The sequence below is a fragment of the Microcaecilia unicolor genome, unplaced genomic scaffold, assembly GCF_901765095.1.
Source record: "Microcaecilia unicolor unplaced genomic scaffold, aMicUni1.1, whole genome shotgun sequence".
Taxonomy (NCBI): Eukaryota; Metazoa; Chordata; class Amphibia; order Gymnophiona; family Siphonopidae; genus Microcaecilia; species Microcaecilia unicolor.
In genome coordinates, this window is record NW_021963764.1 from 48,283 (window position 1) to 71,254 (window position 22,972).

General features: G+C 43.0%; 1 protein-coding gene across 1 annotated transcript in view; it reads left to right on the forward strand.

Moving 5' to 3' along the window:
- The window catches only part of LOC115459616 (cholecystokinin receptor-like), a 48,547-nt gene that overhangs the window by 14,308 nt on the left and 11,267 nt on the right, over nt 1–22,972 (forward strand). The window contains exon 2 of the mRNA XM_030189426.1: nt 16,179–16,430. Coding sequence (XP_030045286.1) covers nt 16,179–16,430 — 252 coding nt within the window. The remainder of the gene's footprint in view (nt 1–16,178; nt 16,431–22,972) is intronic.

The following is a 22,972-nucleotide window of genomic DNA, read 5'->3' on the forward strand; positions in this document are numbered from 1 at the left end:
TCTGTTGTAGCTTTCCGAATCAATCAAAGAGGCTCACAAAATTACACAGACTTTGTGCCATGTTCATCTAACAATATTAATCGGGAACGACACTCCTCACCTTCTGCTGGCCCTTTCTGTTTTCCTTTTGACTGCAACCCTCCCTGTCTTCCCTGAGCTCATTGTCCTCTCTTCCTCCATTAATCTAGTGCTGTCCACCCAGTGCTGCAATTTTCCTCCTGTGCACGGACTGACACCCCCTGTGTAAACTGCTTTGGTTGTATCACAGAATGAGGATATATGAAATCCACGACCCTTTACCCTTTCTCCTTGGACCTGTATTGGCCAGTGCAAGCAGATCTCGACTATCATGTAGCCATAGCAAGTCAATGCAAGTAGTACTTGAAGAAATGGCTAAGCAGTACTAGAACCTTCAGTACTTTACCACACCCTTGTCACCTCTCATTTAGACTACTGCAATCTGCTTCTTGCTGGCCTCCCACTTAGTCACCTCTCCCCTCTCCAGTCGGTTCATAACTCTGCTGCCCGTATCGTCTTCCGCCAGGGTCGCTTTACTCATACTACCCCTCTCCTCAAGACCCTTCACTGGCTCCCTATCCTTTTTCAAATCCTGTTCAAACTTCTTCTACTAACCTATAAATGTATTCACTCTTCTGCTCCCCAGTATCTCTCCACACTCGTCCTTCCCTACACCCCTTCCCGTGCACTCCGCTCCATGGATAAATCCTTCTTATCTGTTCCCTTCTCCACTTACTGCAAACTTCAGACTTCGCGCCTTCTGTCTCGCTGCACCCTACGCCTGGAATAAACTTCCTGAGCCCCTACGTCTTGCCCCATCCTTGGCCACCTTTAAATCTAGACTGAAAGCCCACCTCTTTAACATTGCTTTTGACTCATAACCACTCGCCTCCACCTACCCTCCTCTCTTCCTTCCCGTTCACATAATTGATTTGATTACTTTATTATTTTTTGTCTATTAGATTGTAAGCTCTTTGAGCAGGGACTGTCTTTCTTCTATGTTTGTGCAGGCGCTGCGTACGCCTTGTAGCGCTATAGAAATGCTAATAGTAGTACTAGTAGTCTCTTGTAACCAGAGCTAATAGTGTGATGTCATAATGCCTCAGTCACCAATAAGAGCCAACCTCATCAGTGATGTCACAATGGTTTGATTGTCCTATACTTGGCTCACTTTTATTACATAGCTCTTTGAGCAGGGACTGTCTTTCTTCTATGTTGTGCAGCGCTGCGTAAGCCTTGTAGCGCTATAGAAATGCTAAATAGTAGTAGTAGTAGTAACAGAAGCAGTTCTGACCTTTCACTTATTCCTGCCACTTCCAGAATGGGCCGTGCTTTCCTCGCCTGACAGGCAGGGTACCAGGATACCGCAAGGGGCTAAGCTTGGCTCTTATTATTTATTATTTATTTATTTATTTGTTGCATTTGTATCCCACCTTATCCCACCTCTTTGCAGGCTCAAAGTGGCTTACAATACATCGTGAGTAGTGGAAGAGTGTTAGTAATAAACATTTAGTATTGCATGTTCTTGGTCATCATGATAAGAAAAGCGAAGTGGTAGTATACAAGCAGATTTTAGGAGACAGTTCTAAAATTAAATAGGCGAGTTGTGTATGTTCACTTGGGTTGATTTTTTTTGGTATGCTCCTTCAAAAGATGGTCTTAAGTAGTGTGCGGAAGTTCGCTATTTTCGTATATCGATTTCAAGTTGCACGGCAGTGCGTTCCATAACTGTGTGCTCAGTAGGTGAAGTTTGACGCATGCAATAGTTTGTAATTTCATTCCTTTGCAACTGGGGAAGTGCAGATCAAGGAATGTGCGGGATGATCTTTTGGCATTCCTAGGTGGAAGGTCTATTAGGTCAGACATGTAAGCCGGTGCGTCTCCATGGATAATTTGTGAACTAGTGAACTATTTTGAATGTGATGCGTTCCTAAGTGGGAGCCAGTGTAATTCTCTCGTAAGGGCTTTGCACTTTCAAATTTTGGTTTGCCAAATATGAGTCTAGCTGCAGTGTTCTGGGCTGTCTGGAGTTTCTTGATTATTGTTCTTTGCAGCCGGCATATAGTGCGTTGCAATAGTCCAGATGACTGAGCACTAATGATTGTACCAGGTTACGGAAAACACTAAAGTCCATCTACTGAAGGAGGGGGGAGCAAGGAAGAGTTGTGTACCTTCTGCTATGTCAGGGTTGGACAACCTGCGGTCTGTAGGCCAAACGAGGCTCACCATTGAATTTTATGCAGACCACGAGACCATGGAAGAATACCCAGAAAACGTCATTAACCTGAGTTTGGGCAATTTTAAATACTGTATTTCACAAATATTTTCAGAAGAGCCACTCTTGCAGTTTGTTTCCGTCTTTTTGAGTTAAACTTTTACTTTAGCACAGAATGCCTGTGGAGCTCTGTGCATTTTCAGTTCCAACATTATGCAATATTGCGTCCCGGCAGGGATAATATTGACATTTGTGTGCCCTCTGTGTATAAAGATTGCCCACCCCTGTGCTACATCGTCCCTGCTGGAATGGCTGCAATGGTTCCGCCTAAGCCCATGGAAGCCAGAGACCCCTAGAGAGTGTGCAGTGGACTTTTCTTGGTGGATTCAACGGTAATTACTGGGAGAACAAGAGTTCAGCTTTTGGACCTACTTAATATATGTCCATTTGACTCCTCCCTTGAATTTACGTTAGTATCTTGTGTGAAGTGCATGTGAAAGTCAGAGGTTATACCCCTCTCCACCCACCAATAAGAACCGACCTCATCAGTGATGTCACAATGGCTTGATTGTCCTATACTTGGCTCTCTTTTATTACTTACAGCAGTGATTTCCATTTCTAGAGACGTTTCTTCTAAATTAGGGTGGAAATTTGTCAATACGGGCTACCGGTAAGATACATTATTTTAATGTTAACCCCAGTAACAAGATCTCAGTGCATAAAATGGAACCTGTACTAAAATAGTACCAGTTAGTGGTGACATAACACGTCTTAACAGTAGCCCATGGAGGATAGGAGTAGCTTAATTGTTAATGCAGCTGGCTTTGATCCTGGTGACCTGGGTTCAGTTCCCATTGCAGTTCCTTGTGACCCTGGGCAAGTCACTTAACCCTCCATTGCCCCAGGTACAAAAACTTAGATTGTGAGCTCTCTAGGGGACAGAGAAGGTACCTGCATATAATGTGTACATCGCTGCATATGTCCTAGTAGCACTATAGAAATGATTAGTAGTATGATAAGTTCCTCCCTTAGTGTGAAGAGTTTCAGTCTTTGGTAACCAGAGCTGATATTGTGATGTCATAAAGCCTCATCCACCAATGCCTAAGAGCCAACCTCATCAGTGATGTCACAATGGCTTGACTGGCCTACACAGGCTCACTTTTATTACATATAGCAGTGATTTAGCCAGAGCTGAGATTGTGATGTCATAATGCCTCATCCCACCAATAAGAGCCACCTCATCAGTGATGTCACAATGGCTTGACTGTCCTACATAGGCTCATTTTTATTACATATAGCAGTGATTTAGAAACCCGTATTTTATCATCCTCACTTTAATATTCCCTTACCTGTTTGTCTGACCTGATTATATTGGTAAGCTCTGTCGAGCAGGGACTGTCTCTTCATCTTCACGTGTACTACTACTACTACTGCGTACGTCTAGTAGCGCTTTAGAATAGTAGTAGTAGTAGTAGTAGTAATATTGTGAGGTCATAAAGCCAACTCATTGCCTTTGGATGAGTGGTCTAATGGTTAGTGCAGCGGCCTTTGACCCTGATGACTAGAGTTCATTTCCCACTATAGCTGCTTGTGATCTTGGACAAATCACTTAACTCCCCATTGTCCCAGGTACAAAAAATTCCCTTACGATTGTGAGCCCTCTGGGGACAAGATAGTCCCTGCATTTAATGTTTACAGCACTGCCTATATCTAGTAGCGCTATAGAAATGATTAGGAGACGTAGTAGCACATCAGAATGGCTTCTCTGTCCTATACCCGGCTCACCATTGTGATTTCTGTGCATTTATTTCTTGGGTACCTTTTTGTACATATCTTTCTTGCTTTGTAATTGATCCTCTGCATATTGGTTGATTTCTTTACAGACATACTGCATTTATTTGTACATTTATTAATTTTGTTTGTTGTTTGATTTATAGATTGGTTGGCTCCTGAGGCAGGTTCCCCTGCTGCGACTACTAAAATTGCTTTTTACTTTTGAGTTGGAATTTCCCCTACCTCCACTTTTGCTCCTTAATTGTTGGTAGCATCCTGAATACTGGGAGGAATAGCAGCCACAGTAATATTATTATTATAATATTTGCTCACACCTTTTCAGTAGTAGCTCAAGGTGAGTTACATTCAGCCAGGGCTGTTCTTACTCAAGTTTGCTTCGTATCTTACTGATAGGGGACAAAGATATGGCAGCAGATTAGGTGGCAGGTAAGAGCTGGTATCACACAGAGCTCTGCATTTTTGTCTGTTGCTTAATGTGCGTTTTCAGCCTATTAGTCAGCATTTGACTGGCTGTTTATTCAGAGCACGGATGAGAAGTGCATTGGGAGCGGCACTTTGTTATTGCAGGTGCAAATGTATTCTGTGTTAGAGCGCTCACATCAACTACATTTAAATGTTCCCTACATAGACAACGTCTGCCGCAGTTATCTGGGTTATGCTGCACCATATGCCTGGAATAGACTTCCTGAGCCGGTACGTCAAGCTCCATCTCTGGCCCTCTTCAAATCTAAGCTAAAAGCCCACCTTTTTGATGCTGCTTTTAACTCCTAACCCTTATTTTATCATCCTCACTTTAATATTCCCTTACCTCTCGTTTGTCCTGTTTTGTCTGTCCTAATTAGATTGTAAGCTCTGTCGAGCAGGGACTGTCTCTTCATGTTCAAGTGTACAGCGCTGCGTACGTCTAGTAGCGCTATAGAAATGATAAGTAGTAGTAGTAGTCTTTGGGATTCTGGAATCTTGCTACTTTTTGGGATTCCAGAATCTTGCTATTCATTGGAATTCTAGAATCTTGCTATTCGTTGGGATTCCGGAATCTTGCTACTCTTTGGGATTCCGGAATCTTGCTACCCTTGTCCTTATCCCTTATTTGTCCTGTTTCTCTGTCCTAATTAGATTGTAAGCTCTGTCGTGCAGGGACTGTCTCTTCATGTTCAAGTGTACAGCGCTGCGTATGTCTAGTAGCGCTATAGAAATGATAAGTAGTAGTAGTAGTCTTTGGGATTCCAGAATCTTGCTACTTTTTGGGATTCCAGAATCTTGCTATTCTTTGGAATTCTAGAATCTGCTATTCGTTGGATTCCGGAATCTTGCTACTCTTTGTCCTTTTCCCTTATTTGTCCTGTTTGTCTGTCCTAATTAGATTGTAAGCTCTGTCGAGCAGGGACTGTCTCTTCATGTTCAAGTGTACAGCGCTGCGTACGTCTAGTAGCGCTATAGAATGATAAGTAGTAGTAGTAGTCTTTGGGATTCTGGAATCTTGCTACTTTTTGGGATTCCATATCTTGCTATTCTTTGGAATTCTAGAATCTTGCTATTCGTTGGGATTCCGGAATCTTGCTACTCTTTGGGATTCCGGAATCTTGCTACTCTTGTCCTTTTCCCTTATTTGTCCTGTTTGTCTGTCCTAATTAGATTGTAAGCTCTGTTGAGCAGGGACTGTCCTCTTCATGTTCAAGTGTACAGCGCTGCGTACGTCTAGTAGCACTTAGAAATAAGTAGTAGTAGTAGTAGTAATGGCCACATCTTGCTTAATGGAGCATCAGACACAGAAGTTTTCCGTCACTGTCTCAAATTTCTCTCCATATTTTTATTTGTCCTTCCATTCCTCTTACAAAAAGCAGGTAGATGCTTTTAATAAGATGTTTTTTTACAAGCCTTAACAATGTCTCCTTACTGGAGCCATAAAAGAACAATTCTTCCTGTGCCAGTGAAATCATGCTCCAGATACATCTTCATACACAGCAGTTCCAATGTTCGTGGAATAGAAACTGCTTCCTTTATACCAGTTCATTACCTCAGTCACATCTTGGCACTTTAAATCAAGTTTCAACAAAGATTTAAGACATATTGGCATCAGGAAGAAATAGCTGGACTGAATTTAAGTAAGCCGGCCTCGTAGATGCATTACTGACCTTTTTTTGCACTCTGAGTATGGTCTTTGCATTCAGAGGATAGAGAACTTCAGTCATATGATATTTATTCTGTGCAGTGATCTTCTGCATTACGTAGCCAAAAGACAGCTACCCAATAACTCTTCGTGAGGTTGGGCAGAGACAGGTGAAGTGAAGATCTTAAAAGGAATCTTAGGAGGTCTGTTAGTCCAAATCAGAGGATATTGTCAGGGCACGCAGGAAAAAGAAATACAGTTCTTGAGCTGATATTCACTTTTACAGCAATTATCTTGGCTTGCAGTGAGGCTGAGATTCAACTCTGTTTGCCCAAATCTCTCTGATTTGATTTAGAATAGTCAAGTCTATATAATTCCTTCAAATTTCAAGCAAGTCGTCCCTAATTATGATATTAAAAACCTATCTCTTCACTAAAGCTTACCACGAGAATCCATAACTAACCACAACATACCACCATGACTCCCTATGACAGTCTCCTTTCTATAACTGTTTGATTATATTGACATGTGAACCTTGTTATTCTTGACATCTTTGTAACAGCAATTGTATTTCTGTACCCTGAAATGGCAATGCGTTTACAGGTATTTGTAAGCCACATTGAGCCTGCAAATAGGTGGGAAAATGTGGGATACAAGTGAAATAAATAAATGAATATTGATAGATGGACGTTTGCACAGGCATCAAAAGACGGGATGAAAATGATTCTCGATTAATTGAAAGGGGGCTGGATAGATTTAGACTCTCCTATGAAGATAGGCTAAAGAGGTTAGGGCTCTTCAGCTTGGAGAAGAGATGGCTGAGGGGAATATGATAGAGATCTACAAAATCCTGAGTGGAGTGGAATGGGTAAATGTGAATCGACTGCTTACTCTTTCCAGAAGTACAAAGACTAGGGGAAAAGCACTGAAGTCACCAAATAGTACATTATAAACAAATCGGAGAAAACATTTCATTCAATGCACGATTAAGCTCTAGAATTTGTTGTTGGAAGATGTAGTAAAAGAAATTAGCATAGCTGAGTTTAAAAAAAAGGTTTGAACACATTCCAAGAGGAAAGATCCATAAACCACTATTAAGGTGGAGGTGGGGAGGGCCAATTCTTACTAGGGATGGGCAGAAGAACTATCGGCCATCAGGAAGATTCTTTCTGCATAGGAGGTATTTCTTTAAGAGGACACCAACGCTTAAGTGCCATACTTCTATGGGTAGCGAGCGTGTAAGAGTGCTTTAGAGCCCTGGACCTTGGAACAGTGTCTTTTTGAAATCCGTACTGAAATGTCCCTTGGCCAGATTTAAATCTTCATTCAAACTAGTCTTCCGACTTTGATGCTCTCTTGCGATGTGGTCCGTGACTGCGCTTTCCTTTTCTCCTTCCTCCCCATGTCTCTTTATTCCTCTGCTTTGTCCGTTCCCCCCATATTTATTTTATTATTGCATTTGTACCCCACATTTTCCCACCTATTTGCAGGCTCAATGTGGCTTACATAGTACCAGTCAAAAGTTGTTTGCCCAGCCGGTGGATAACAAATACAAAGTTGTATAGTGAGCGTATGAGGTATAAGTGGAGGGTCGGAATGGATGAAGATTGCCTGTTGTCCTGTTCGATCATAGCCATGCTGTGTTGGTAGGTGAAGAGGGTTACGTGGGGTCGTTGGGGTAGGCCTTTTGAAGAGGTTGGTTTTTAGTGATTTCCTGAAGTTCAAGTGGTCGTGGATTGTTTTCACAGCTTTTGGGAGCCCATTCCATAGTTTGTGCGCTTATGTAGGAGAAGCCGGCTGCGTAAGTTGTTTTATATTTCAGTCCTTTGCAATCTGGGTAGTGTAGGTTTAGGTAGGATCTTGACGATCTGACTTTGTTTCTTATTGGTAAGTCTATGAGGTCCTGTCATGTATTCTGGGACTACGCCGTATATGATTTTGTGGAGTAAGGTGCAGATTTTGAAAATGATCCGTTCTTTGATTGGGAGCCTATGTAACTTTTCTCGGAGGAGTTTGGCACTTCGAAGCGTGTTTTGCTGAATATCAGCCTGGCTGCTGTATTTTGGGCGGTCCTGGAGTTTGTTTCTTCGAGCTCAGTTGGTAGGTCTGAGTTGGCTGGAAACTGTAGGACATTTCTTTGTCATTTTCAGTTTGTGCAGCACCTGGTTTCTTCACGTCAGTTGTAGCGGTTTAGCAAATATGAAGAAAGAGTAAGGAATACTAGTGCAAACTGCATCAATGTGCCAAATTTTAGGCATAAACATTATGACCGGTGTAGGGCTTGTGTAAATTTTAGAGCGTAACTTACAGTATTCTGCATAACTGTTACTCACGCCTTTGACGCATTGTGCAATATCCCCTGTGAAAACTCCTCTGACATCTAGGTTCTGTACTGGGACCTGTACTGATCTGGAGACAGGAGTAATAAGTGCAGTAATCAAATTTGTGAATGACACAAAGTCATTAAAATAGGAGAGGATTGCACGGAGTTGCAGAGGGATCTTGTGAGCCTAGGAAATGGGGCCTCTAAATGACGGTACTAATTCGGTTTGTGATACTGCTCGACACATGTCTGCAAATGGCAGGGCTTTGTTACTCCAGTTGACCTCTCATCTGCATTTGATTTGGTGGACCACAATTTAATGCCTTCGGAATTAAACCATATTGGTCACTACATCTCAAAAAAAGATTAAGTAGAATTAGAAAAGGTACAGAGAAGGACGATGACAATGATAAAGGGGATGGGACGACTTCCCTATGAGGCAAGGCTGAAGCATCTAATGCTCTTCAGCTTGGAGAAGAGATGACTCTGGGGAGATATGATAGAGGTCTATAAAATAATGAGTGCAGTGAAACAAGTGGACGTGAATCGTTTGTTTACTGTTTCCAAAAATACTAGGACTAGAGGGCACACAATGAAGCTACTAAGTAGTAAATTTAAAACAAATAAGAGAAAATATTTCTTCACTTAAGTGTAATTAAACTCTGGAATTCATTGCCAGAGAATGTAGTAAAAGCAGTTAGCTTAGCGGGGTTAAAAAAAAAAAAGGTTTGCATTGCTTTCTAAAAGAAAAATCCATACACTATTATTAAGATGGATTAGGGAAATGTCCTCTGCTTATTTCCAGGATAGCAGAATAAAATGACCCTAATGACCCACAGATTGAAAATGAATCATAGGAAGTTTTTTTCTCACAGGATATAATTAATCTGTGGAATCTGTGTCAAGGTGACGAACATAGTGGGATTCCAAGGATTTTTTGATAAGTTCCTGGAGGGAAAGGTGCACTGTATATTAATAACCAGGTAGTGATGGAAGAGCCATTGTTTATCCCTGGAGATGTAGGAAATAGATGTACGTTTTGGGATCTGCCAGGTACTTGCGTTGTCAGAGACAGGATGCTGGCTCAGTGGACCTCGGTCTGACCCAGCGTAGCTTTTCTTATAACTTCTTCCAAAGTAGTGTGATGTGGTTTTCAAACACATCCACAGCTAGTTTAGGGCTCTTTTACTAAAGATTAGCTCGTTATCTGCAGCACAGCCCATAGGAATAAAACAGGGACCTGCTCTAGTTAACTCGAGTTAACTTTTAGTTAAAGACCCCCTTATACAGTTTACATATTTATTTATTTATTTTATTGCAATTGTATCCCACATTTTCCACCTCTTTGCGGGCTCAGTGTGGCTTATAATACATTGTTAATGATGGAAATACAATTTATTACAGTACTGTTATGGTTACATAGTGAGGAGTTATGTGACGGCAAAGTGAAAATCAAGATATCATTTGGGAAAATAGAACAGTGGAATGTATCAATGGGGAAATGATAGGGCGATAGAATGTAATTTTGGAAGTAGAACAGTGCAATGTATCAATGGGGAAATGATAGGGCGATAGAATGTAATTTTGGAAGTAGAACAGTGCAATGTATCAATGGACAAAATATCATTTGTGGATAGAACAATGCAGTGTTATCGATGGGGAAATGATAGGGCGATAGAACAATAGCAAGAGAGCATTAGGGTTTAGCAATTTTATCTGAGGGTAGAGTTTTAAGTGTGGTGAAAGTACGGGGAAGAGAATTCAGAAGAGAGTGTATTGATGCATTTCTATTAGTGTGTATGGAATTCATGTGTTCTGATCCTTGCAATAGATTTTTTCGAAGAGATGAGTCTTCAGTAGTTTGCGGAAGTCGGTTAGTTCTACTGATTTCTACTTGTAAAAGCTGTGTTAGCCTGGCAAATGGTCCCTGTAGTTTCATAGCACCAAGATCTCCAGCAGGACTCTGGGGATGATGACTGCCCTCAGATCTGATTTCATGGCAAGAATTTTGATTTCTTCTAACTTTAATAGAGAATGGATTGAAGGCTCATTTTAGTTGGTGTACGAGTTAGACTGAACAGCAGGGATGGATGTGTACAAATCCTATCCAAAGCTACTGGAATGAATTTTTCAAATTAATCCAGGAAATAACTAAAATTCAAATACCAGAGGACCCTGTGCTTCTGTTGGTGCACTAAAAGGTTATTGACCTACCTAATAAAATGGAGAAATTAATTATCTATTGTGTTACTGCTGCACAGACAGAAATTGCTTCAGCGTGAGACAGCCAACTCTTCCTTCTGCAGAGTGTCTACAACAGTGCATTTAGAATATCTATGTGCTCAGTAAAATGTTGATCTGGGAACCATTTCTTCTGTGTTCTGGAAAGAAATGAGAGAGCTTTTATTTGCTGTTACATGATGAGATTTTTTTTCCTTATCCTACTGCACAGAGTTTGCATTACAGGTCCAAATCTAGCAAAAGGGAATTACTTGGAAAATAAAAATGTTACCAACTATATTTACAAAGTTGTTTTACTTTTTAATAAATACATTTTTAAATGTAGAGTCTACTACTACTACTACTAAACATTTCTATAGGGCTACTAGATTTACGCAGCGCTGTACAAATGAGCACGAAGAGACAGTCCCTGCTCAACAGAGTCCTCTGAGGTTCTGCCTTGCTTAAATGCAGAGACCTCTAGTGGCTGTACTAAAGTTTGCATTGTGATCGGTTTATACTCATGGCAATTCGCAGAACGAGGGAGGTATTGAGTGTGAGGAGGCTTCTCTTGAAGGAAAATGAGGACCGTATCAACTGTATAGTCAAGGTCCATGTCTGGGGCTGTCTAAACCAGCACCCCAGAAAAGGAACCTTTGGCTGGATAAGCCAGGGAACTGATACTAATGGGGGAGTCAATCAGTGAGAGGAAGTAAAATCTCTGGAACCTGAAGGAGAGGATACAGAAGACGCCCCCTGGATCTGGGACCAGGAGGGCCAAGAGCTGCCCCGTGACCACATCTGAGTTCAGATGACAGCTTCATGATGTTTTCAGGGGAAGGAGTTAGAGAGGAGAAATTGTTCACCTTGAAGGAAGAGACAAACATAAACAAGATTACTCTACATTTTTTCTACTCTACCAGTAGTTGATTTTTGCCAACCCTCCCCCACCATCCAAGACTTTCAGTAAATCATTGGTTCAGAATAGTATCTGGCCTGGACTGATTTATTGGGGACGAAGGAGAGAGTGTGAAGTTTGCTGTCAATGACCTCCCAGTTTTACTGGTCCCAGTTGGAGCCCAGAACAAATTCCAAGTGAGAGACTTGCAGACCAGTGACACCTCTCTGAAGTTCTGACCCCAGGTCTGTCATAGAGTAGAATAGAGCAGCTATGAGGCCCCCAGCCCAGCAGGAGTTAAATACTGTAAATACACAAAAATACACAAGCACGCGTGGGATAAACATAAAGGAATCCTGTTCAGAAGGAATGGATCCTAAGGAGCTTAGCCGAGATTGGGTGGCAGAGCCGGTGGCGGGAGGCGGGGATAGTGCTGGGCAGACTTATACGGTCTGTGCCAGTGCCGGTGGTGGGAGGAGGGGCTGGTGGTGAAAGGCGGGGCTGGTGGTTGGGAAGCGGGGATAGTGCTAGGCAGACTTATACAGTCTGTGCCAGTGCCGGTGGTGGGAGGAGGGGTTGGTGGTGAGAGGCGGGGCTGGTGGTTGGGAGGAGGGGATAGTGCTGGGCAGACTTATACGGTCTGTGCCAGTGCCGGTGGTGGGAGGAGGGGCTGGTGGTTGGGAGGCGGAGATAGTGCTGGGCAGACTTACACGGTCTGTGCCCTGAAAAGGACAGGTACAAATCAAGGTAAGGTATACACAAAAAGTAGCACATATGAGTTTGTCTTGTTGGGTGGACTGGATGGACCGTGCAAGTCTTTTTCTGCCGTCATCTACTATGTTACTATGTTACTATGTATGGATGCTAAGTTATTCCTCACTGGAAGTCAAATCTAAGCTAACAAAGTCTGGCTGTATGCAAAAAATTGTGGTTTCAGACCAAGGAATTAAGGTTTTACAGGATTCAGTTCATGCAAAATTTTACAGTGACTGGTCTTCCATCAAAACTCGGGCATAGTGACAGTACTGTCCAAGGATTACATCCTGACAACACATTTCTGGTGTCATGGAAATAGTCAGCATCCAGACTTCCAGTTGTGAGGTACTTACGGGTTCAGCCTTGGATGTAGCTACTGAAGAAACCCCCAGGACTCAGTCTGGTTGACAGTGACCCAGATATGGGACGTGCTGGTAATAGTACCTGGAGTCAGTGCTGACATCCATGTAGACAGAGGTACAGACATGGAATATATAGGTGTTTCGGTCTACCCTGTATATTGGAAAGAGAAAGTGCAGAAAATGGAGCGAAAGAGACACCCCCACATATCTACAGGAGGAGAAACACAGAGACAGACATACAGAGGGGCAGAAACACAGATACAAAGAGCCAAAAAGACATGGAGAGGAAACCACACAGGTGAAGATACATACAGGCAGATAAGAGACGGAAGCACATAGACACCTGAAGGGATAAAGAGACACACTGTCTTCTCTCTCTCTCTCTCTTTTCAGGAACACAGTTCTGCTGTTCTGCTCCCTACTCCTGCACCATCATCACATAACTCTTTTTCTCCTCCTGCGATAGCCCCACCCCCACACTTCTTCTTCTTCTCCCCCTCTACCATTCTTACCATTTTTAGGAACATCTATTCTCCGGGACAATCACTGTTTCCATTTGTACTGTCCATGGTCCACCCACTGCCCCCTCATTCACCAGCTCATAGAGAAGCTTCCTCCAAATGTTCATTTGATGAGTGTAAGAACTATCAACTTGCTGCCTTTGAGAGGATGTCACGTCTGTGGCCGTGACCACCCTCAGACTTACCTTATTTCTGGGGGTCAGCTTCTAAGCTGCCTTCTGCCTATCCTTTCTGGAGTAGTTTTCCTTCTGTGTGCTGGCTGCTTCCAACATGGCTCTAATTACTCCACTCTACTGCACCTGGGGGTGCTGCCTGAGTTAGCTCTACCTCTGTCTACAGCCTGGCTCTGTTTGCTCCTCTGTGCTGCACCTAGGTATTCTAAGTCTCTCTATGTTCTGTTTGCGCTCTGCCTGCTCCCTGGTTTGTGCTCCTCTCACCCGCTGGTGGCCAGAGCCAGTGGCTGCCATAGTTTGCCTTGCTGTTCCTACCCATTCCAGACTTTAGCCCAGTCCGGTCCGGTTCTTCCAGGCTGCCAGACTTGTCTCTCTTGTTTGTGCCTGGACAGCCTCCGTAGTTGCTTACTGATGGCTGCAGCTGCTCCTCAGGTGTTGAAGGACTTTATTAATCACCTAGAGACTGCAGCCTTTGCATCGTCTAAGGTCCCTGGTATGTTAGAGTGCTCTGGTCACTGCTACCTTGTCCAGTTCAGTGTTTCTAGCTTGTTACTAGTAGCTTGGGCATAGCTTTTCTTGTTGGCTTGTGTACAGCTTTACTAGTTCTCCTGTGTTTTGCTTAATGTGAGTTCCTAGCGTGTGACTAGTTAGCTTGGGCATAGCTTTCTTGTTAGCTTGTGTACAGCTTTACTAGTTTTCCTGTGTTTAGCTTTCTGGTTTTCCCGTGTGTGTTTTCCTTTGCTTCTGGAGCTTCAGCCCTAGTCCTGTCCGCTGCCAGTACTCCTTGCTACTGGAACTCCAGCCATAGTCTTGCTACTTGACCTGACCATTGCCTGAATCTGACTACTATCTGCCTGCTGCCTGACCCGACTACTGCCTGAACCCGGATATTCTCTGCCTGTGGCCAGACCTGACTATTGCTGGAACCCGGGCTTTCCCTGCCCGTCTGCCTTGCTTTCGCCTAGGGGCCTGGGGGCACTTCTGTATCCTGATTCCTGTTGTTCCTGCTTGCTAGTTCCAGTTCCAGTTTTCCTGTAAGCCCTGCCGGCTGCCCAAACCTGAGGGCTCAACCCTTGGGGAACGGTGGCTAAGCGTAGATGAAGCCTAGGTCCAGTGTGTTCCTGTCCAGCGGGTTCCGGTCCCGTGTGTTCCAGTCCAGTGGGCTCCACTCCAGTGTGTACCAGTCCAGTGGGTTCCAGTCCAGTGCGCACCCGTCCGGTGCGTTCCAGTCCTGTGTATTCCAGTGCAGAACTCCAGTCTGGGGTTCCAGTCCAGCCTTGCCTCGTCTCTGCTTTGAAGGTGACCTCACCTGCCACTGCCGCTCCATGGTAGTGGTCCAAGGGCTCACAAACCCAGTGCTTCCAGGGAAGAAGCCTGACAGAGGATTCCATAATCAGGGAATTCCAAGTAAACATACCTACGGCAGGAAAACCAATTTCACAACCCAAAGGAGAAAAAAAATCAAATAGGTACAAGACTCCAGGGGTGTCTATTCTGTTAAATATATACCAGGAAACTGGTAGGTCACATGCATTTCCCGGCATGTAGAGAGGAGCACTGATTTGAAGAATTAGGGACAGAGAAAGTGTTTGAATACAATATGTAAACTGCTTTAATTGTTCCACAGAAAGGTAGTATATAAATGATCTAATAAATAAATTACTTATGCAACCCTGGTTTACCCCTCAGTCAGGGTCATCGACTAAGCTCTCGGGTTTTGGATGGGTTTTGTGGGGCTCAGCAGACAACCTAAGGGAGCAGCGGTATACCTGGGAGCATGTTTTTGAAGTCCACTGCAGTGCCCCCTATGGTGCCCCATTTATCTCCTGGAATGTCTGGGAGACCAGTCTACTAAAAATGCTGACCCCGCCTACATCACAATGGCTTAATTTTCTACATTTTTCACTTGGACGTTTTTTTTTTTTTTTTGAAAATGGACCAAAGAACAAAACATCCAAAGCACAAAACCTTGTTAGAAAGAGTATTTTCGAAAACAAAAGATAGACGTTTTTCTTTTTTGAAAATTAACTTACTTCTCTCCTATTCAGATTTTGGACATTTTTTGCAAAACGTCTAAAGTCGGACTTTATATATGCCCCTTTATATATGCCACATTTGTTTTTAGGAAAAAAATGTGGTTTACCAAAAAACGAAAGCTGAGAGTCCTAAGAGAAGCAAGGCAGGAGGGAGAGGTGTGGTAATAATGAAGAAAACGATGCAATGTCTTTGAAGAGGTGAATAGGAGCAAGTCAGAGAAGCAGGGAGGAAACGAGTGGTAAAATCAACCCTAGTGGATCTATCTTGTTGCCAGTCCCATCTGCTGTAGCCTTCGTAAACAGTCAGGGAATTTGGTCAGGGAACCTTCTTTCCTCAAAGTGAGTAAGCTGTATTCCAGAAAAGTATATGCATAATGTCATCAATTAGGAGACAGATCCCCAAATGACAAAGTTTTAATTTGTAAACACTGCATGAAGTACTGGGGTATTAGCACACATGCCTTCTCTGTGTCTTGTTTCAAGCCCTGGCTGAAAGGATGTGCAAAAGCCAACGGGGACATTTTTGGAACTACGCATGTATTTCCTGTTGTAGAATGGGAAATACATGTCTAATTTATTGATCTTCCCAAATGACCCCCCAAATCTCTGCATCCGGGGCATGTACACATATCAACAATGGTTTTCTGAAATTACCATTGACATGTATATACCCTATTCCCACGTTGTTGATGCTTCCAATTTGATTCTCCCAAGGTCAGTACAAGGCCTGACGTTATTTCTTTTCCTTTCAGAACTGAACCACTGGATACGGATCCTGCTCTACTGCATCATCTTCCTCTTGAGTGTCTTCGGGAATACCCTCATCATCGTAGTTTTGATGATGAACAAGCGGCTTCGTACTGTCACCAACTCCTTTCTGCTCTCACTGGCGCTCAGCGATCTTATGATGTCCATCCTCTGCATGCCCTTCACTCTTATCCCCAACCTCATGGGCAACTTCATCTTTGGAGAGGCCATCTGTAAGATCATGGCATATTTCATGGGTAAGGAGGGGCACATCCTGGTAATGACCTCAGTGCTTGGGTATGTGTGAGTATGGAGTGGAGGAGTGGCCTAATGGTTAGTGCAGCAGGCTATTACATTTCTTTGAAGGGGTGAACAAACATATGGATACAGGTGAGCCGGTCAGTATTTTCAAAAGGTGTTTGACAAAGCACCTCATGAAAGACTTCTGAGAAAATTGGAGAGTCATGGGATAGGAGGTAGTGTCCTATTGTCAATTAAAAACTGGTTAAAAGATAGAAAACAGAGAGTAGGGTTAAATGGTCAGTATTCTCAATGGAGAAGGGTAGTTAGTGGGGTTCCCCAGGGGTCTGTGCTGGGACTGCTGCTTTTTAACATATTTATGAATGATCTAGAGATGGGAGTAACTAGTGAGGTAATTAAATTTGCTGACGACACAACCAATAAAGAAGAGTTGAAACGCCACAAAGGTTCTCATTGTTGTTGGCAGTGCTGTTCAGCTGCAGTGATATAAGAGTGTGATGCGATAGTGTAATGAACTTGATGTCAGACTGTAGCAGATGACTGGACATTAGCAAGTAATCTATATGGGTATAGGAGGAGTGTGGCAGGGAGAAAAAGGTGTAAATTTGTCATTTGGGTGCAGAATCCTCCAAGAATCTATTAGGTTCAAGTGAGATATTATCCAGCTTATAATAGAAAGAGAAAAACGCCTATATTTCGACCCAAATCGGGAGATGGGCGTTTTTCTCGCAAAGGCGCCCAAATCGGTATAACTGAAAGCCGATTTTGGGCGTTTCCAACTGCACTCCGTCGCGGAAACAAATAAAGTTGATGGGGGCGTGTCGGAGGCGTGATGGAGGCGAGACTGGGGCGTGGTTATCAGCTGAGGAGAGGGCGTCTTTAGCTGATAATCAAAAAAAAAGGCGTTTTTACCACGATTTTGGGTCACTTTTTTTTGGACCCTTTTTTTTCATGAACAAGTCCCAAAAAAGTGCCCCAACTGCCCAGATGACCACTGGAGGGAATCGAGGATGACCTCCCCGGACTCCCCCAGTGGTCACTAACCCCCTCCCACCAAACCCCCCCCCCCACTTTTTTCCAGCCTGTATGCCAGCCTCAAATGCCGTACCCACCTCCATGACAGCAGAATGTGTTCGATCCTGTGACAGCCTTTCCCTGGGTCAGATGTGGCTCTCGGGTGCACTACAGGGTCACATCAGCATTGCATTGTGGTGGGTGTAGGGTATTGGGCTCCGTGATTTCATTAGCTTCTGTTACAGTCTCACGATGTTGGTAGTTGGTAGGCTCTTCTCCCATGCTGCTTTTCCCCCTACTTACTGGGTCAGAGTGTGCCCTGTTGTGTTTCCGGTAGTCCATGAGGTAGTGGCCATTTTTGTAAGACAGTTTTAGATCCCTTCCATGTGTTAGCCAGGTTAGAGAATTTAGTTCTTACCTTGAATGTGACTGAAAGAGGGCATTGTACAACATTCTGCCAGCACTGACCTGCTAATCTCACTACCAGGGAGACTCGTTGCCAGTGGTGGGGCACAACCTCTGATCTGCAGTTAACTGTGAGTAAGCGTGCTTATTCCAATAAAGGACGTTTTCGGAGAGATTAGTCTTCAGGTGTCAACTGGTGATATAGCAGCAACAAGTCCTAGAGACCTGCGTGTATGCAGGTCCCTGGAGCACTTTTAGTGGGTACCGCAGTGCACTTCAGCCAGGTGGACCCAGGCCCATCCCCCCCACCTGTAACACTTGTGCTGGTAAATGGGAGGCCTCCAAAACCCACTGTACCCCCATGTAGGTGCCCCCTTCACCCCTAAGAGCTATGGTAGTGTTGTACATTTGTGGGTAGTGGGTTTTGGGGGAGGGGGGTTGGGAGCTCAGCACCCGTGGTAAGGGAGCTATGCATGTGGGAGCTTTTTCTGAAGTCCACTGCACTGACCTAGGGTGCCCAGTTGGTGTCCTGGCATATCAGTGGGGTGTGTGTACTACGAATCATGGCCCCTCCCACGACCAAATGGCTCAGATTAGGATGTTTTTGAGCTGGGCGTTTTTAGTTTCCATTATGCTAAAAAAAACAAATGCCCAACTCAAAAACGTCCATTTTTTCGAAAATACGGTTCGGCCCGCCCCTTCACGGGCCCGTTCTCGGAGATAAACGCCCATGGAGATAGGCGTTTCCGTTTGATTATGCCCCTCCGCGTCATGCAACTTATACTAAGATTTGCTTTTAACATAGGTAGCAGACAACTTTCTGTCTGTTTCAGGGTTTATCAATAAATTGAAATCCCCTCCAATAATAATGCAGGACAATCCACATTTGGTGCATTCAAATTTATATCAGTCATGTTGCCATTAAGTGCAAGTGAAATCTTAATCCAGCACCCCATGCAAGTCTACATTGAGAGAAAGGATTATAATATCCAATCTTTTCCTTATTAACACCAAGACTCTGTTTTTGTAAAAACCTTCTGCAAGGGAAAAAAGTGCCAGATGAGCCTATGTCGTTAAAATGTTAGAGGATTGAATAGAAGACAGCAAGGGCGTAGCCAGACAGCAGATTTTGGGTGGGCCTAGGCAAGAAGTGGGTGGGCACCAAATGTTCTCCCCCCCCCCCCCCCCACTACCAAAAAAATATCTGAGCTGGTGGGAAATTCTTCTCTCCACCTTGGTAGTCTGCAGCAGGAATGCGCTGAAAACTGAGCGTGCGCAGGTGCCAGTATTGTGAAGAGTAGAATTTAGTTACTATCAGGGGAAAGTCTTCAGCTGGCAGAGCCTGCTACCGTTGGGTGGGCCTCAACCCTAAGTGGGTGGGCCCCGGCCCACCCAGGCACACCTGTGGCTACGCCACTGGAAGACAGGTGCATCTCTTGCATCAATGAAATATCAGGAGAGAATTTTGAGATAAAGGAAAGTTCTTTGTTTCTTTTAATTGGGTTATGAATATTCTTTACGTTTAAAGATATACACATAAGAACCATTATGAGTAGTTGAGAGGTTGCTGATGACAATTTGCCTGAGATAATTCAAAACCGCAGTGAATTCATGATTTCTAAGTATGGAGTGAAAAGCCTGGGTGAACAAGGTCAGAGGAGCAGTACAAGATCATAGCAGAATAATACCTGCAGATAATTGAACTTTCCAGGTTCAGATCTGTAGAGACAATAAATTGGTTAATGTTACCAGCAGTATTTAATCCCAGCTATAACGAAAACAGAATCAGAGTATTAAAAGATGTGAGAAGAGTAGCACTAAAGATGCCAGAGAATGCGTAGTGTTGATAAAACATTATCTTAATCAAACTGATTATCAAATAATATTTATATATTTCTAATTCAGTTAGAAGCATAATAGTACAGAATGTAGAAGTGAGCATTCAGGGTAAATGAGATATATAATAAGCACATTGAAAGAAGAATTCAGAACTCAGTGGCTTAACATCGCTATCTGCAATTAACAGACAATCACATTATAAATCAGTTATGAGTGTATTACGTGCAGTCAGTGTAGTTCCTCCAGATATGTGGCAAGCAGATCTGGATCGGTAAACTCCTTTGTTTTGTTATTTATTTATTTATTGCATTTGTACCCCACATTATCCCACCTTTTTGCAGGCTCAATGTGGCTTACAGAGTGTTATAATGATATAGTCATTACATGATCTGAAATACAGTCGATAATAAGCTGAAGGTAGATGAGGATTTAGATGGAAAGGTGTTAGGTAAGGTCGAGTGAGTAGTGTTTTTTGGGGCACTTGGGTGGTATAAGGAGTGATTTGTTTCGTTAAGGATGTCTTTTGTAGGCCTTGTTGAAGAGATGTGTCTTCAAAGATTTGCAAAAGCTGGTTAAGTTGTCCATGGTTTTTAGGTTACAAACATAAGTGCTGGACCAAAAAGCCCGTATCTAGCATTTAATTCCTTTAAACGCGGTCTACATGCAAGTAGACGTGTTGAATTTTTACTCATTAACCCCCACAAAGCCAGGACTATTGCTACCAGATGAAATAGTTCATAATTATTCTATACCACACTTCCTCAACGGTTGAAGTTTTTAAAGTGTTTTGTATTACATTGTATGAGAGTTACCCTCAGACTTTCCCACTCATTTTTGCATCCAGATTCACAGCTGCTTGGTGGTATAGCACTTTCTTTCATCGGGTTACTCTTCTTTTTTTATATTTTTCACCATATACATACTATTAGTATCGGCTAATAATACATTTTTTACTTTTTGTATATGTACCAATACTTGCCGTACTAGGAAAGCGAATAGAATGTTGGGTGTTATTAGGAAGGGTATGGAGTCCAGGTGTGCGGATGTTATAATGCCGTTGTATCGCTCCATGGTGCGACCGCACCTGGAGTATTGTGTTCAGTACTGGTCTCCGTATCTCAAAAAAGATATAGTAGAATTGGAAAAGGTACAGCGAAGGGCGACGAAAATGATAGTGGGGATGGGACGACTTTCCTATGAAGAGAGGCTGAGAAGGCTAGGGCTTTTCAGCTTGGAGAAGAGACGGCTGAGGGGAGATATGATAGAAGTGTATAAAATAATGAGTGGAATGGATCGGGTGGATGTGAAGCGACTGTTCACGCTATCCAAAATACTAGGACTAGAGGGCATGAGTTGAAGCTACAGTGTGGTAAATTTAAAACGAATCGGAGAAAATTTTCTTCACCCAACGTGTAATTAGACTCTGGAATTCATTGCCGGAGAACGTGGTACGGGCGGTTAGCTTGACGGAGTTTAAAAAGGGGTTAGATAGATTCCTAAAGGACAAGTCCATAGACCGCTATTAAATGGACTGGAAAAATTCCTCATTTTTAGGTATAACTTGTCTGGAATGTTTTTACGTTTGGGGAGCGTGCCAGGTGCCCTTGACCTGGATTGGCCACTGTCGGTGACAGGATGCTGGGCTAGATGGACCTTTGGTCTTTCCCAGTATGGCACTACTTATGTACTTATGTACTTATGTACTCATTCACTAAATATGAAAAGGTGGCACAGTCATTCATAAAGATTGCACTTATCTTTCTCTCTGTATCAGCGTCCACATAAACTCGCTGAATCAAAGGGCGGAACCGTGTGTAAACTTCCGACCACCTTCCCCTGGGCGCCCATTGAATTTTTACTCATGTCAGGCACAAACACGATTGTGTTCCCCTCGTATTTGAGCAGTGTACGTGCCTTAGTGGCCTGCATTATGGCCTAGGATACTTTTCATTAGAGTTCCTATTTGCCGGTAAACGTTGGGCCGGTTCAATTTCAAATGGTAAGTCAAATTTCATATCAAGTAGTTTCTGGATGAAACTATGCAAAAAGGCAATGAGATTGTTACCTTCACGCCCTTCTGGGAGCCCAAGTAGGCGAAAGTTTTGCTTTCTCGCTACGTTGTGTACATCCTCAAGCTTCTGTTGTAGGTGCAAAACGCGTTTAATATGGCACCCAAATTCAGCAGTGCTTTTGTCCGTCGACCGCTGAAAGTTTTGCTTTTTCGCTATGTTGTGTACATCCTCAAGCTTCTGTTCTAGGTGCGCCATGCGCTTAACATGGCACCTCAATTCAGCAATGCTTTCTTCCGTTGACCGCTGATTAGCTTCGATAGTTTCAATACGCATTTTGAATTGCGTGAGCTCTGATTTTACAATTGCTAAGTCCTCTTTCATTTTGGTGATATCTTCCTTAGTGTCTGTAAGGAGATTTTAATTCCGTTTTCTCTTCTAATATTGCCACAGAGTTGATATCATCAACCTTTCCAGGCGTTTGTTTTCTGGGTGAGAATGGATCCTGTTTTGGGTGTTTGTTGTCTTTCCTAATAACATTGCGCTTCAGTGGAAGATGGTAGGATTAAAATGCACAATAATTTAGACAAGGAAAATTAATTTTAAGTGTGATTTCACTGGAGCTTCTCTCCTATGCTGCATCTCTTCCAATGTTCACTATCATCTCCCAGGAGAAAGCTATTCTTGTCCATATTTCATTTCAGGTAGCCATTAGACATCCATTTACCAATTAGGGACTTACATAAATGAATCCTGAGCTTAACTACACCAAGAGATCGAGAAGAACTTCAACCACTCCCCTTGCACATTGCCCTCACCTAAAGGGATAAAAAGAGTCAATATCTTTGCACAATTACTTGCCTATCAAGCCCCTAGAATATGGAAAGACCTAGCATTACATTTGGACTAGCTTAACAACTTTACACTGTTTAAACAACAACTCAAGATGATTCTTTTCAGAAGATTTCTCTGTTTATAATACTTTTCCTGTACTGAAACTCTAGAACGCAATTGTGAACTTATGATGCCTAACTGATGATAACTGAACTATAACTTAACTTTAATTGCAATGTCATCCCTGAGGGACTGTCTCGGTTGTTCCTTCTTGTAACTCTGTAAACCGTTTTGAACTTTTTTGGTATAAGCAGTCTAGAAATCTGAAGTAAAGTAAAGTTACTGGAATGAGGACAGAAATATTGTCGGTATGTATAAAAAAATGTAAAACCTGCAGGCCCAAGCATGATACCAAGTGAAAACATTAAACAGAATAG